The following is a 15,081-nucleotide window of genomic DNA, read 5'->3' as shown; positions in this document are numbered from 1 at the left end:
TATGGAGGAAATATTACATGCTGTAAAAAAAAGCGGTACAACAAAAAGAACCCTCTTTCAAGGTTGTACTTTACGTTTGTGTGACGTTGCACTGTTGCATATTGCACGTGAGATAAAGAAAAGCTCACATACTTTGGGGGCGTGTAATAAGGGGGTAACCGGAAGCAGCAGCAGCAGCAGCAACAGTCCCGCGGGAAGCTCGGCACGAATGTCAGTTGCAAATGGTTGCGTTTCCACGTGGCCTGATTTAATGGCGTCGGTCGGTAGCGTCGGGAGGGATGTTCCGTCAGCGTGAATATTAAATGAAAGGATGCTATCGGTGCATTCGCACATTGCTGGGGACAATGTCGATTTTGTCGTTTTTTTTTTGTTTCCAATGTTGAACAACGTCTCAAACACAATGTTGCTCTCTGTTGTTCGTTTCGACCTTGCCTTTTTACATTGATAAGATCAAGTTGCTTTATTAGTTGATTTATCTGTATTTACTCAATTTGTTAAGCAAAGTGGTGGTTGCGTAAAGCCAATCCACCTGCCTGACATTGAATAGCACGCAATCTTCAGTTAGCACGGCTCAAATTGCAAGGCGCAAACATTATGTGGCAAGAAAAACGGGTCAAGTGCATCTCACAGCGATGTTTAAGCGATGCTCCACAAAGGCAGAAATGTGCTCGATTAATTGTGCCCAATTATCGCGGTTGCTCCACAACCGCCCTCTTCCGGCGAAAGGGGAAGGGAAACCTTCCGGGGCAAACTAACGACCGTTTTGATGCAACCGATGTCCATCCATCCATCCGGTTCGGCTGCCAGTTGGGATTGCCAAACCGTAACGGAGAACCCCATTTTCCCCCCCTTGCGAATCGGTTGACAGTTTTCGCAAGTTCGAACAGTCCGGTTGACACCTGCACCAAGTGCTGGGTGTTGTGGTCTGGCCCGGGCCAACCTCAACCTCTCCCGCTCCATAATAGATCGCATTCCGGTGCCTAACATTGTTATGGACTCCCTTCCCTGCAATACAAAGCTCTCCCCGCCACACATTACAAACACATTCCAAGTGCCAGGCACAATTAGTTTGGCCACATTACATCGTAGGTCATCCCTTCCTGTTGGGTGGGGCAGCGTGGGTGGCTCACTATAAGATTTCGGACAATCGGATGGGTAGCGATCAATGTGCGATTGAACGTTTCCATTAAAAGGTGTGCTGCCGCTAGGGAAAGCTTGTGAGCCGTGTCTCATTCGCCGAGGACTTCCAAGTTACTAAGTGTTCCCGCGGTATAGCGTGACTTTGCTGCGAGATAAAGCAGGATACATAGGGGAAAACTCCTTCCGAAGAACGAACAAACGTAAACTGTGCCCTCCCTGTGGGATCGAAAGAATTACTTCAATTAGTGCGAAACGGTGAAGGACAAGACTAGTTTTGCGTGATAACGGTGGAAAAGTGGTGTAAATTCTGTTGCGTGTGGGAACGAGTGCACAGCGTGATAGGAGCGAAAATGAAGCTTTTGGTACGTGACAAACGAGCTACAGTCGATGTCGGTCGGGTATCCTTTCAAGGGCAGCTATTTGAAATAGCAATGGAGAAGCATTTGAACGAGCACATCATGCTGGTTCTAGTTCGACTGTGTTCGAATGGGTACCGCTCGTAGCATGAGACTGTCCGGTGGTCTAGTGGTGGATGCGTCGGTTTGTGTAGAGCTCGGTCCTGGTTCGATCCTCATCGAGAGTAGTTTTGCGCACTTTCTTGGTTAGATAAGGGGAGAGGCCCTATTATTTAATAACTACTCTGCTCAGGAGAGTGATCCTTCAAGTAGTGTTCCTCCCAACCATCACACTTAACAAAAGAGACTACAAGGGAGGCTTTAAAATCCCCTTCAGTATTTTGTAAATCACTTTTGAATGATCCGTTAATCATTAGATGCAAGAAGACATGATTCGAAATTGTTTCAATTTTATAGTAATGTTACAGGTGAAACTAAAACAAAAATAAGCCATTTTTCTGCGTCTAAAAACAACATAAATCAATCATCAACATCCTGGCGACCTGGCTCGCTACTAAAAATTCGTTTAATCGTTGTCAGCAGGCCCTAATGAAAGTTAACGCAAAAGAAAGTGATTTTCCACCAAAAAAGCGTTGATTTGGCGTGAGGAATTATGACCCACACGATGTAAATTAGCTAGCTGTTTTCGATGATTATGAATAATCATGCAACGACTTTTTTTTCACTCTCTCTCTTCCACCGTTCATGAGCCGAGCGATCCGTGTTACGGATGGTTGAAGACGATTTATTATCCTTCGGTTCGGTGCGTTCGGTGCGAAAGAAATTATATTACAGTTTCCATTGAAAATTCACTTTAACCAAATCATAATTATTCCTTGAAAAAGGACATTGCTTTCAATGTCGTAAGGGACAAAAATTGCTTACACTGAAATAGTACACTTGTTTTACTGAAATTCGTTTTCTTCTCCCACCCTTCCCCCATTACAGGTACTGTTCGTCCTTCCATTAGCGTTGGTGTACGCGGGAACGGAAAACGGCTCCGGGGCGGTGGGAAGATCCAACACGAAACAGCTAGCACCGACGGACGAACAGTTCCAGCAGCTGGGCACCAAGAAGGAAAAGCGAGGCATCTTTGGTTTCGGTGGGTATGCGCCGGCCGCCCCCGTGTACGGTCACGCCTTTGCCCATCATCAGCATCTGCTTCCCGCCGCGGATCCATTTGCACCGGCAGTAGCACTGGCTGCCCCTGCTGCTGTGCCTGCCCTTGCCGGTCCGTACCTTGGATCCCATGCACACACGCACACCGTCGTAACGAAGAAGGTCGGCATCCCCATACCGGCCCCGTACGCTGTGCCGGTCGAGAAGCCGTATCCAGTGCCAGTGAAGGTATGTGTGTAGGTCTGTGACATGTTAGTCAAGCTTATCTGACCCTCCCTTTTCGCTGGCCGTTCCAGGTTCACGTGCCAGTGCCGATCGATCGTCCGTACCCAGTGGCCATCCCGAGACCGTATGCTGTGCCGGTGGAAAAACCCTACCCGGTGCCAGTCGATCGTCCGTACCCGGTGGCCGTGCCACATCCCGTTCCCGTGCCGGTAATTAAGCACGTGGGCTACCCTGTCCCGGCGCCGGTCCCGGTTGCCATTCCTAAGCCGGTGCCCGTGCCCGTCCATACGCCGTACGTCGTGGAAAGGCCCGTCGTTGCTGCCGTTGCCCCGGACCCATGGGCTACCGCGAAGCTGTGGTAAATGCGTAGAACTGTTTGCATTAAGCTAAGGTAGACAATTACTTTAAAGTACTCAACCAAATATAAATGTATTAAGATTGTCCTTAAACGATCGCGGCACGATATGCGTGCAGTAGGTACTAAGTAGGATAATTGATACGAATAAATTATTTATCTACGCTTTAAATTTTAAACATTAATGTATGTTTTTTTTTTAATTTACTTACGTTTGGCACGAATTAGTTAAGAATATCACATTATTTATTTGCCATTTTTACAAATCGTTACACAAATCGATCAACAGACACACCTGCCGGGGTAAGAATAAACTTTTGTTTTCCTTCTCGTGACTGCACTAGTATTCGTTTTCGAACAAAAAAAAAAAGGTTAAAGAATGATTTAAAAAATGCGCTAGCAGCGATATCTTTAGTTTAGCAGCGTCAGCGTCAGTTGGGAAGTCAGTGGAACGCGTACACCAGCAGTAAGATTGTGCATACCGCTATCACGCCACCGATAATGAGCGATTCTCGCCGTTTTCTGATATTAATTCGTTGGATTAAGCTGCAAAGGAGATCAGAGTGCATCAATAGATTGTCCACGAGTGGAACGAACAGGGCAGAGGGACAGAATTTCTAGCCACCTACCTGGATATGATGGGAAAGCGGTTCGAAATGTCGTGCATGCGCGTCTGGAATCGTTTCAAATGCTGCCGCTGTGATGTTAGGTGCTCTTTCGTTTCCATGGCAATGCTGATCTGATCGTTCACCAGCGAGCTGGAGCTGTGCAGATGGGTGTTCTCCTTGAGGTACATGTCCCTGCGGCTCAGCCCGGACGTGGACGGGGAGGACGTCCCCAGGCCGGACCCCCGTAACAGCTCCTCGCGCTCCATTCGTGTCGTGTGGTTGGCCTGTATTTTCAGATACTCTTGCCGATAGCCCTAAAGCAAGGGAATGCGTGCATCATTAGGACGGTCAGAGACGGGGTGAGTTAAAAAAAATCAAATCCGATCGGACAACGCGCTCTTACGTGCAGTATTTCGCGATGTCTCTGCAGCACATGCATTACCGCTGCCCCACTGTTCGGTATCTCGGACATCTTTTCGTTGATGTTGGACAGCTTGTCCAGCATTTGCTCTATCTCCAGGGACAACGACTCGAAGACATGGTCCCCCAGCAGCGGGGACGTGTCCGTGTTGCCCGTCGGCGCAACCGAGGAGCTGGCCGCCCCTACGCCGACTTTATTAAAAGCGATCAGCTTCATGTCGATGTCGTTCTCCAAATGGCGAGCCTGCTTCCGTAGTGCTGCAGCAAAATGGAAAGCAGTTCCGATATCAGTGCGTGAAAGCGTTGTTTACCGTTCGTGTACGTTCGTGACCGTACGGCTGCAGCCACCTTCCACTTACTATCCCATTCCGTTCCCATCTTGCTGCCGTTGTATGTTGCTTGCAGTGCACGGTTTCAACACACAATCAAACATTAAATAACATCTATTGACTATTGTTTCGTCCCGAAGCGAAGGACTGGAATTTCGGGAGGTCTTATTTATTCATTAATTTCGGCACGTAAACACACCGGATGACACACGCAAAGAGGAATTGTCGAAACGTCAGCGAAAAGGTTGGTACACGTTTGAATTGAATGAAATTCAGTTGATAAATTTGCACGCTAATTCAAACAGAAATGTAAAAAAAATCGACGAAATGATTTTTTTTAGTTATAAATTATTAGCAAGTGGTAGAAAGTACGTTTCTATCTGTAAATTCAAGCACGGAAAAAGCGCAGTTCAAAACTGTCATTGAATATTCCAACATGGCTGCCTGGCACGGCCTTCTCCTCACTGGCCCTGAACGCAGCCGGCTGTTCTGTCACAACAAACCAGTGGAAAAATGCTGCTCTGCCCAATGTTGTGTAATTTTTCGGTGCCAAAATCGGCGTAAAACTCTTCGTGTTAGCATTTAACTCGTCTCTTTTCTTAAAAAAAGAAAGGAATGCATACCGATCTATCCCCGCATTTACATTCAACTGAATGCAATCTCATCATCGAGGAGCTAAAAAAGTGCCACTCTGAGGTAAGCCTTCGGATGGCTCCTGGCCGGGTCCGCAAACCACGATAACCACAAAATACGTTGCTTCTTCCCGCAGAATAAGTTCGCCAAGTTTCTCGGCATCTGCAATGATCTCGATCGGCAAATGATAGTGTGCTTGCGGAATGAACGCAAAACCAGACAGAAACTAAATCGCGAAAAAGCACTCGAAAAGCAGAAGCGTGTCCAGCAGCTCATGCGAGAGCATCAGGGATGATGATGATGGCGGCACCAGCCTTAGAAGATTACTGGTACGAGGCGGAAACGCAGGAAATCTGCGGCGTTAAAGTTCCGTCAATTTTAAACGATTTCATCGAAAATCAACCATCGATAGTAGAGCGCTTCTACACGAAGCTGTATTCCGTACCGCCGAACAAGACAGACGAGCCGCAGCAGATACTGTTCCACTCCAACCGTATCTGTCTGGTGGGATTAGCAAAGGAGCATGTCGTATTTGAGAAGGGAATTCGGAGCATTAGCTTCGAGGTGGGCAAGTTCGATCGCAGCGAGAACAAGGTGTCGGGACGGAAGAAAAGCGGTGGAATGATCCTGCAGGCCGATTCCACGCTCGCCCTGGTGACCTGCGTGGACGGCAGCGTGTACAAGGTAAGATCGTGCGTGCAGGGGAAGCTGGTGGAAGTAAATGAGCGTATCGTCAGCCGGCCGGATCTGATGCGCACCAGCGGGGAAGGCTACGTGGCCATAGTGATGCCCAAGATCGAGCATTGTGACGTGCTGAAGGAAAAGTTGTTGAGCGAGGAAGCGTACCGCGAGATGTGCGAAAAGAAATAAAGCTTGTTGTTAAGAGTAAATGTTGGATTCAAACAGTATGATGTTAGCCGAAAATTAGCGAAGCGAAGTAGAGCTTGTAATTGTAGATTTTTTTTCTTTTTAGCCGATTGCTTTTGCATCTTTGCATCAACTAACGCTCATCCTCACATTTTCAAACATAACTTTAATTTACAAATAATTTTGTATAAGAGAAAACCTAAGGGACCAGATTTTCCCAGCGTATAGGCGTCTCTCTTAATCAACATTATTTGCAAATTTCATTTGTAACGCTTTCCTTTCCTGGCCAACGCAACAACATTACCACCATTTGAAACTTTTGATTAACTTTTACAATTTTTATTAAACTTTCTCTCGGTTAGGTTTCGAATCGTGGGCGATCGTTATGCCCCGCGTGTTTGTTTTGCCGATTTGTAGCACATTTCCGTTTACCCGGTTCAATCAGTCTGGTCTCTGGAGTCACATATTGCGCCAAACGCAAATCTTGTTTGATCGTTTTATTACCTTGGACGAAAGCTATACACTGCAATGTCTTCTTATGCTCTGAGCCATCATTTATCACATAGGCAAACGTTCGTTTTTGTTTCTGTTTTCGTAGCACACACCCGGGCTCCGGGTTTTTTCCGGGTTCCGGCTCTCTCCAAATGGGAGTTTGTAGTTCCCCATTGCGAAGTGCGTTATTCTTGGTGTGGTGTGCGCATTGTTGGTTTGTGTTTGTTTGTTGTCTGACAGTTTTCAAACAAGCAAGTACTCTTTATTTAACAAAACGGTAAACCTTTCCCTTTCCCTTTCCTTTTGTAACGTTGACAACTACAGTCGTTGTTCCATAACTAACCCCGTCCCATCGTATAGCACGAGCTAATAGCAATTTGTTTGCAATAAATTATGTTGCGGCGGTTTAGGTAAGGTTCGTTCCGATACAACCAAATAAACCCCCTCCCATCTTTGCAATCTATAGAATTAGAGAGAATGAAAGTAGAGACAAATAATAACAAAAAAGCACAGATCTGCTTGCTGCTCCGGTATTGCCGAGCTGGGATATGCCAGCGATACCTCGCAAACCTCTACGACGATAGCAGTTAAACATAGTAGAAAAAGAGGACGATGATTCTCGTGTAAGCGAACGTAACAAAAACAACCGTTAATAATAATAACAAAAAAAATACCGTACTAAGCTACTTTAACATTACGCATTGAATGCAGAGTTGTGAACGATCGGTTTAGGGCGCGCTCGCTCAACTGTTCGATTTCCCCTTGCCGAAATCGGACGTTGGCGTGAGCACGTCCAGCTTGGCAAGGGCGGCCTCCGCCATCTTCTTGTACTTGCCGACCAGCTCGGGCAGATCGTACGCGATCGCCACGTCCAGCTTGTTGATCGGGCAGCCGCGGAAGTAGGTGCACGTTTCGGACAGCTTCTGGAACTCGTACAGCGGGTTCAGGTGGAAGAAGTCGCGGTACACTTCCGGATCGGGCAGATCGTACCGGGAGATGTTGGTCAGCGTGGACAGACCCTCGTAGATGTGGTAGTCCTGCGGGCTGGCAATGATTTTCTCGGCAATCTGCTTCTTGTTGCCGAACAGCGTCTTGTGGTTGTAGTACGTGGTGAGATAGCAGTCCACCATCTTGGCGTGGTTGCGCACACGAACCTGCCGGAAGGACATCGCGGGGGAGCGGTTTGTCAGTATTTCATCCTATGCATCCTGGCGATGAAGCTGTTGGTACTTACCGCGAAGCGACGTGCACTGGCAATTTTGTTTTCAATTCGTCGATCGATGGCCTGGCCCAGGTCGAGCAGCAAAGATCGCTCCTGTGCCTGCAGCAGCCGGACGGGTGCACCCACCTCGTAGGGGTTGGACCAGAGCGACACCGTGTACATGACCGGTGGTTGCGCCGACGACATCAGCGGCGAAATGTTCCAAATCAAGGCACTCTGGACGCGCAGCAGCTCCTCAGGTTTCACTTGATCAGCCTTGTTCAGCAGGATTCGTGTCTGTGGCGAAGAAGATACCATTTAGTGAGGTCTTAAAACACACACACACGGTACGGCACACATTTGCCCTACCTGATATTCTCGTCCCTTGAGCTGGTCCAGGATGGCTTCGGTTTCTGGTCCAACGTCCAGCTTGGACGGGTCGTACACCAGGAAGATGATGTCGGCGCGATCGATAAACCACTGGCAGGCATCGTTGAACGGGAAGTACTTGGACACCTGCTTGCGGACCTCCAGAATGCCTGGAATTTCGACAATGTTCACCTGCAACGAACGAGAACATCACTCGCTTAGTAATGCGCTTTACCCCCGTTTTGGGTCAAGAGCTCGCGAGAAGGAGCGGGGACGCCGGTAACGATCACCCCGTCGGACGCCTTTGGGCACAGCAGTTGGCAGTGAAAGTTTGAAGTATCTCGCCACAGAAGCGTGCGGTAAAAATAGAACCCAAACGACGGCGAATCTATTTCAGACCCGTGGTTTTGTCGCAATTCGCGCGCGCTCCCGAGAGTGCGTGTGATGTGCACGAAATGTCAACCCCTAGATCGACACCGCAACAGCTGCTGCTGCTGCTGCTGCTGCTGCCATGGTTGCGTTAACAAACACCTCAAAGGTCGGTCTCGACACAGTGTCCTCCCCGCCCGCAGTGTGAGCGAGTGGGGTCCCGGTCGCAAAATAGTAGCACAAACTGGCACACTGTGATGCGGTGCGCCGCTTACTAACTTACCCTTTCGAGCAGCTTGTTGGGCAGCTTCTGGCCACGCAGCCGGTCAAGCAGACCCTGTCCAAACTTTTGCAATCCCGAGAAAGTCCAATCGGCGGCCAGCTGGGTACCGTCCAAAACCTCCGGCTCGTCACCGTGCATTAAAATGTTAAAGTATGCGGGCGACGGTTCAGCACCTAGCGGGGCGAGAAGCGGACAGAAGACATAAGACTCATTTTACGAACTATGCTCTCTAATTATGTCATCCGGGGGGCACCATTGTCTCGTACATTACCTGTGCGCACCGAGTTCGGCGTGTACTCGTTGTGGGTCAGATAGTTGAGGATGGTCGACTTGCCGCCGCTCCACGGGCCCATGAACAGTACGAGCGGTTTCGAGAAGATCTCCGGATCGCCAAAGTGACGATTGCTGAGATCGCGATACTTGTACAGCGTTTCGAGCGGTTTGATCGAGTTGTCGTAGATGCGCTTCAGGTCGCGCAAGATCACGTCGGCCGTTTCCTGCAGCGCTTTCTCGCGTGACGACGCATCATCGTTGATGTTCAGCAGTTCGTAGACGTGCGTAGTATCTCTAAGGTTCGTTGGAATTTCGTACTCCTGTATGGGACACGACAGGACAGACAGATAGAGGAATGGGGTATAAAACAAGCGAAAATAATGTCACACCAACAATGCGCCTAGCTGGCCTGGTTGCTTGCAAAACCGACCACCACTACGCGCCTTCGTTGAACAGCTCGTGCTTGTGAAATAGATAAAGCAATATTTTCATTACCAATAGCAGATCTTCCTCGGGGAACGACTCCTCCTTCTCCTCCTCCTGCAAGGCGGTTTCGCTTTCTTCAGCCGACTGCTCAACACTAGCCTCTCCGTCCGCCGGCAACGACTCCTCGGAATCCTGCTTCAAAACGGTCTCCTCCTCGCTTTCACCTTCAGCTGGCACTCCGGCTTCCTGTTCGACAGATTCGGTGACACTTTCCTCGGCACTGCTATCCTCAGCCGCTTGCTGGGAATCGGTTGCTTCCTCAGCACTGTCAGCTTCCTGCTGCTCCTGGGAACCTTCCTCGGCAGCGGCGGTAGCATCTTCGCTACTCTCTTCGGCCGGCTCCTCAGCGGAGGGTTCATCCTGAGCGGCATCCTCCTGCTCTTCCTGGCTGTCCACTGCCAACTGCTCGTCAGACGCTGGTTCGGCTTCAGCATTTTCCTGGAAAGTATTAACGTGATTAATCGCCCCCACTCCCTATGCGCGCATTTTCTAACACCAATTATCGAATCGTCAACAACTTTTGGGACTTTTTGTGAATATCTCCACACCGAGGACCAAAGCACCATACCTCCTCGCTTGTTGCCGTTTCATCGACCGTTTCATTATCCGTTTCTTCACTCAAATTCTCATCATCGGCAGCATCTTCATCGGCCTCTTCCTGACTGGCTGGCTCATCCTCTGACTCAGATTCCTCGCCACTAACGGCCTCAGTCTCGTCAGTCAACGACGCTTCATCGCTACCCTCTGTAGTGGTTTCCTGTTCCTCCGAGTTTGTTCCTTCCTGACGAAAGTGCACCAGTTAGCAGCGGCGAGTACAACACACACCTAAAGAGCTATCGCAAAGCTCGGCCGATCTTTCTTACCAATTCGTCATTGTCAGTCTGTTCGGTAGTGTCCTCACTACTAGCAACTACCTCCTCCGATGCTTCGTTTGCTTCGGCAGAAGCATCTTCAACATCTTCCTGCTCACGATCGTCGTACGATCCTTTAGCGGCATTTTCCTCGTCTAGATCGTCATCTTCCTCATCTTCACTACTGGACTGTGCTTGAGATTCTTCCTCATCATCATCATCATCATTTTCTTCCTTTTCTTCTTCCCCATCATCATCAACATCGCTTTCTTCCGATTTGGTCTGTTCGGCTACATCTTCTGACGTTTCGTCTTCCTCGTCCTAGTATCATATTAAGTTTGAAAGCACCATAAATGTGTAGCATACGTAATGTGTGTTTCGAATACAAAGCCAGATGATTGAGATGGTTGGAGAAAAGCCGACACAGGGAGCATTCGAAGGTACGGTGATGATCAGGTGATCAGCAATAAAACGGTACAACAAGCGAGAATGGTAGAGGTAAAGGTTCGTGTGGAAATTTCGGTAGTGGAAATACAGTAAGCATTCGGCGAATCGGACATGGACATGGGACATGATCGGATAAACGCATCTTGTGTAATAAACAGGGAAACAGGTAGGTTTACAGGGCACAACAAATTTACCTCTTCCTCCTCTTCCTGGTCTTCAGCAGAATCTGCTGCCGCTTCCTGACTGTCGGTAGCTTCTTCTTCCGCCGATTCAGTCACTTCCTCCGTGGCTACATCTTCCTCCTCGTCCTGCTCGCCATCATCCTCAGCAGCAGCTTCTTCGTCTTCCTCTTCTTCAGTGGCGTCCTCCAGCACCTGGTTGGCCGATTCCTCGGAGGTCAACTCCTCGGTTTCTGCTGGCACCTCTTCGGACTGTTCCGCTTCTTCCGAGACGGTCGGTTCCGTCTCTTCCGATTGAACCGCTTCCTCCGTGACGTTCTCTTCCTGATCCTCGGTCTGCTCCTCTTCGCCCTCCTCGGAATCGGCAGCCTCGGCCGGCTCCTGTTCGGTCTCTTCCGAGGCTTCTACATTGCCCGTCGCCTCATCCTCCGTTGTGTCGGCGAACAGCTGCTCCTGGACCTCCTCCGAGGGAGTTATCTCTTCCGTAGCATCGTCCGCAGCCGTGTCCGTTTCCTCGGTGCTCACTTCCTCCGCTGCGGTGTTGTCCTGCTCCTCCTGGCTTGTCACATCGATCGTATGCTCTATACTGGCATTTCCTTCATCGGCAGCTTCCGCTAGAATGAATGGTTGTTGACGTTAGATCGTTTGGACATAGGCTTCTGCACCATCCTTGCGATTGCTACCTGATTCGGACTTGAGATCTTGAATTGCTTTCTCAATGTAAGGTCTGCATTCGTACTCGGTGGGCGTTTCCGCTTGCACCTGTAATCCTGCGAAGGGGGAGTGGGAGGGTTAAGCAAAATATTAGAAACCGTTGTGGATATTTTTTCTGAATTTAAATCTAGTTCTATACAGATCTCAAGATCAGATCAATGCTCAAAAATAACATCGCAATAACCTTTGAGTTTGAAAATGCTCGTTAAACGAATCTCTTGTGTAATGCAAGACCTCGATCACATGATCTCGAGTGATATGGGGTTGTGCGGTGCCGTTATCGCTGCTGAGCTAACAACCTTGCCTACACAACAGATGTCGTCTCAGATCGATCACACACGCGCGCGCCGATGGCACAGCTTGGTGCGTCCTATTTCCATCGAAGCTATATTAATCTCTATTTAAAAATAGTGACCCTGACGGAACACACTGGTCCTGCGCGAACGGTGTCGTCAATGGGACAGGCTGGACCATGAAAATGTGTGTCAAGATCATGCACACAGTGACAGTTGGTGACGCCAGCACAGTGAACAGCAACGAGGATCGAATCGGTAGTGCCAGATGCAGTTTTGCTCATGCAATGGAAACCCGTTCCAGCGTGTTAAAATGAAAAGTGAAGATTTTCCATTCACATATCTTCATTTTGCTTCGTTCGCTATCAATCCGCGTCAGCATGGGTTGTCTGCTGAACATTCTGGCTCAAGAAGACGCTCGGTATGTCTTATGTGCGTGTATGTGTGCATGGCATTCCACCGTACGTAACCTGTGCCATGGTTAGTTATTATCAAACTGAGCATCGCTGAGCATCACAATTTCTCACGCGTCTTGGCGTTTAATTATAGAAAATGGCAATTAAAGAAGGATCTTTGGTGTGTTGCGCCTGGCCGCGCGGTTTTGTTATAAAGAACGACCCGCCGTGTGGAACGCACCGTTTATCGGACGCCGCGCAATGCAGAGCAGAGGTTCGAAATTCCTTTGAAGTATGAGGTAATTTATTTAAATTTAGTCTTCATTTCGCTATTGATGACTCTGCCAACCATTCGCAACCATCAACCCGACCGATATTGATATGAACAAAGAACAAAACAAAAAACTCTGTACCAAAAAACCCGATCCTACAATTGAGAGTGAGAGGCGCACGAGAAGGCCAACTTTACAACGCGCGTCCGTCCGGTTGGACTAATGACAACAGGCTCCTAAAAATATCCTTTTAAGCAGCTCGTCGCCTCCAAAGCGGCGGCAGTTGCAGGGGATGTTGAAGGGAACACGATCCCGACATGTTCTGGTGAGTAAGCCGATAATTGAAGTCGCTCCCCCCATGCGTCGTCCCACCACGCTGGGGTCCCATCAAGGCCGACAGTGAATTTATTACCGATTTAGCAACATTAGCCATTGTTTGAAAGAAAAAAAAGAAGCTCCGGACGTGCGTATACAGCGCGTCCACTGGTCGTGTAGATTGTCAAATTATGGTTCACTCATGTCACATTCGGTCAGTGTTGAGCTTGTCAAAGTTTTCGTTGGCGCTTGATCCGCGAAGAATCTCATCAAAATGGGGAAGGAGGATTTTAATCTTGGGCGCCGGATCGTATCAGAATGAAGTGAGAGATTTTTTGTCTTCTCTTGTGCAATTAAAAATCAAATCCGTCATTATTATTGTTATTATTATTATTATCATTATTATTTTGGCAAGCCGAAAGGCACGCAAAACCCACACCACACTCTGTGTGTGCTCGATCCGTAGCGTACGGTATATATATCCATGTCTAGAAGCTCGCCCGCAAAACCCATAGGAAGGAGTTCGGAATAGGTTAAAAATAAATCCCTAACCTCTTGCCTTGGGCGACCCGACACACCGTCCAAGACGGCCGGCCCGATCGTCATCATCATCATCAACCATAGACCGACGGGTGTTTCGGCTTTTCAAACACAAACTGGTGCTACCGTTTCGCGATTCACCAGGATCGCGCACATTCACCAGGCCCACCGAGACATCGCACGGCGATCGCAGGGTGGCAGGAGTTGCATAATAAAATTATATAACGTGCAATTTTCACTACATTCTACACGGCGACCACGGTTGTCGGCGACCGCTGCTGCTGCTGCGGTGCACTTGACTCGCATTCTTTGCCAGCTGATGTGTTGGCCTTTTTTTTTTTGGTTGTTCTTGCAATAGTTTTGTCTAGACGTACTACTACTACTACTGCTACTGCTACTTACCCGCTGTGCTTAGGGTAAACAGCGCTAGGCCCAACAGGACCCACACTGAAAGTCGTCGCATGGTTGCTCACTTCGTTGTGGTTCAGCCTTATTCCACTTACATATGACTGGAAAGTAATTGTGACGAAACAAGATGGAGAAAACACAATTTATAACATACTATTGCTGCACAAAATCACAAAACACTTTAGCAAACATTTGCATTTGCTTCCATTAGTGGATATATATATATTTTGGTTGATGACTAATTTTTGTATGCTTCTATCTTGCTCTTAAATTATCTGTTCCCCTTGCTCTTTGTTTCACAAGTGATCTTCACATGATTTTCCACTACGTATCCATAACTATTAACGATCATCACTATATTGCTTGAAACAACTCTTTCTATTTGATTTTCAGCTTATATTTTCATTTTCTACCACATTGCACAACAACACAAAAAACAACACACTTTGTTGGTACATTTTGCTGCATTTTGAATACTCAATTACATATTTCTCTAAATTATCATTTGCCTCTTCTATTTGTTAAATATTTTCAATGAAAATTTGCACATTTTTCCACTGTTCACAGTTGCCCAGACAGGATCACCAGCACCAACATATGTATAAATGTTTCATGGCTGCCAAAAAAAAACCCACTCAAAAATTACCGCAAAGTAGATCACGTACAACGTGCGTCCCGGACGATGCTCGAAGATTCACTCACTGGCCAAAACCCCCGTCGGTCGGTCGGTAGGTGGTTGCCGAATTTCCCAAATCTCGCTTCTCACCCAAAACCGTTCTCTGGCTGCAAATCCATCGTGGCTAGAGGGGTGGGATATAGGACGAGGAGATGCTACGGACGATCCGGGCGTACCAGGGACCAGGACCTGGGCGGGTGGCGCACTGACGTACTCACAAGCACACACACACACACACACACACACACACACACACACACACACACACACACACACACACACACACACACACACACACACACACACACACACACACACACACCACGCCGCACGGAACGTATCGGAGAAGAGCAAATAGGAGCACCAGCAGACGGAAAAGAGAGTTAAAGTGTGCGCAAAAGTGCGAGAGCTCGGCTGTTGTACTGCC

At 48.3% G+C, this 15,081-nt stretch overlaps 5 protein-coding genes across 7 annotated transcripts; 3 read left to right on the top strand and 2 right to left on the bottom strand.

The window, feature by feature from the left end:
* The first annotated feature begins 1,180 nt into the window (after positions 1–1,180).
* Positions 1,181–3,398, top strand: LOC121589815 (tetra-peptide repeat homeobox protein 1-like). The gene is made up of 3 exons (XM_041908991.1): positions 1,181–1,502; positions 2,484–2,882; positions 2,951–3,398. Exons 1-3 carry the CDS (start codon positions 1,491–1,493, stop codon positions 3,239–3,241), a joined length of 702 nt encoding a protein of 233 aa, XP_041764925.1. The 5' UTR covers positions 1,181–1,490; the 3' UTR covers positions 3,242–3,398.
* A 64-nt stretch (positions 3,399–3,462) lies between these two features.
* Positions 3,463–4,828, bottom strand: LOC121589816 (Golgi SNAP receptor complex member 1). Its single transcript, XM_041908993.1, has 4 exons — positions 4,622–4,828; positions 4,246–4,520; positions 3,864–4,156; positions 3,463–3,780 (listed from the first exon to the last, which is right to left on the bottom strand). The coding sequence occupies exons 1-4, from the start codon at positions 4,638–4,640 to the stop codon at positions 3,678–3,680; spliced, it is 690 nt and encodes a 229-aa protein (XP_041764927.1). The 5' UTR covers positions 4,641–4,828; the 3' UTR covers positions 3,463–3,677.
* Positions 4,829–5,058: 230 nt separating this feature from the next.
* LOC121589818 (COX assembly mitochondrial protein 2 homolog) lies at positions 5,059–5,519 on the top strand. The gene is made up of 2 exons (XM_041908995.1): positions 5,059–5,287; positions 5,361–5,519. The coding sequence occupies exons 1-2, from the start codon at positions 5,207–5,209 to the stop codon at positions 5,517–5,519; spliced, it is 240 nt and encodes a 79-aa protein (XP_041764929.1). The 5' UTR covers positions 5,059–5,206.
* On the top strand, positions 5,516–6,108 carry LOC121589817 (protein Abitram). The gene has a single exon (XM_041908994.1). It carries the CDS (start codon positions 5,516–5,518, stop codon positions 6,092–6,094), a length of 579 nt encoding a protein of 192 aa, XP_041764928.1. The 3' UTR covers positions 6,095–6,108.
* Positions 6,109–6,408: 300 nt separating this feature from the next.
* LOC121588379 (probable serine/threonine-protein kinase kinX) lies at positions 6,409–14,745 on the bottom strand. Of its 3 annotated transcripts, none has more exons than XM_041906237.1 (12): positions 14,644–14,745; positions 13,973–14,079; positions 11,725–11,811; positions 11,057–11,655; positions 10,428–10,736; positions 10,133–10,345; positions 9,574–10,002; positions 9,077–9,398; positions 8,806–8,978; positions 8,154–8,345; positions 7,818–8,081; positions 6,409–7,737 (listed from the first exon to the last, which is right to left on the bottom strand). In XM_041906237.1, the coding sequence occupies exons 2-12, from the start codon at positions 14,031–14,033 to the stop codon at positions 7,327–7,329; spliced, it is 3,060 nt and encodes a 1,019-aa protein (XP_041762171.1). In that variant the 5' UTR covers positions 14,034–14,079; positions 14,644–14,745; the 3' UTR covers positions 6,409–7,326. The 3 variants fall into 3 exon arrangements, with proteins under 3 accessions (XP_041762171.1, XP_041762170.1, XP_041762172.1); XM_041906236.1 differs by having other exon boundaries at positions 14,625–14,733; XM_041906238.1 differs by lacking the exons at positions 10,133–10,345; positions 10,428–10,736 and having other exon boundaries at positions 14,625–14,733.
* Between the last annotated feature and the right edge of the window lie 336 nt (positions 14,746–15,081).

This window comes from Anopheles merus, chromosome 2R (genome assembly GCF_017562075.2).
Source record: "Anopheles merus strain MAF chromosome 2R, AmerM5.1, whole genome shotgun sequence".
NCBI classification, from domain to species: Eukaryota; Metazoa; Arthropoda; class Insecta; order Diptera; family Culicidae; genus Anopheles; species Anopheles merus.
Note: the sequence above shows the minus strand (reverse complement) of the source record. Positions and strands in the feature narration are given on the sequence as shown.

Coding starts and splice junctions, on each gene's coding strand:
- LOC121589815 (XM_041908991.1), top strand. Junction 2,883..2,950: donor CGTATCCAGTGCCAGTGAAG/GTATGTGTGTAG, acceptor TGGCCGTTCCAG/GTTCACGTGCCAGTGCCGAT.
- LOC121589816 (XM_041908993.1), bottom strand. Junction 4,157..4,245: donor GACATCGCGAAATACTGCAC/GTAAGAGCGCGT, acceptor CCCTTGCTTTAG/GGCTATCGGCAAGAGTATCT. Junction 3,781..3,863: donor CGCTTTCCCATCATATCCAG/GTAGGTGGCTAG, acceptor TCTCCTTTGCAG/CTTAATCCAACGAATTAATA.
- LOC121589818 (XM_041908995.1), top strand. CDS start 5,207: ATGCATACCGATCTATCCCCGCATTTACATTCAACTGAATGCAATCTC. Junction 5,288..5,360: donor TAAAAAAGTGCCACTCTGAG/GTAAGCCTTCGG, acceptor TTCTTCCCGCAG/AATAAGTTCGCCAAGTTTCT.
- LOC121589817 (XM_041908994.1), top strand. CDS start 5,516: ATGATGATGATGGCGGCACCAGCCTTAGAAGATTACTGGTACGAGGCG.
- LOC121588379 (XM_041906237.1), bottom strand. CDS start 14,033: ATGCGACGACTTTCAGTGTGGGTCCTGTTGGGCCTAGCGCTGTTTACC. Junction 10,346..10,427: donor AGACTGACAATGACGAATTG/GTAAGAAAGATC, acceptor CACTTTCGTCAG/GAAGGAACAAACTCGGAGGA. Junction 10,003..10,132: donor AAACGGCAACAAGCGAGGAG/GTATGGTGCTTT, acceptor AATACTTTCCAG/GAAAATGCTGAAGCCGAACC.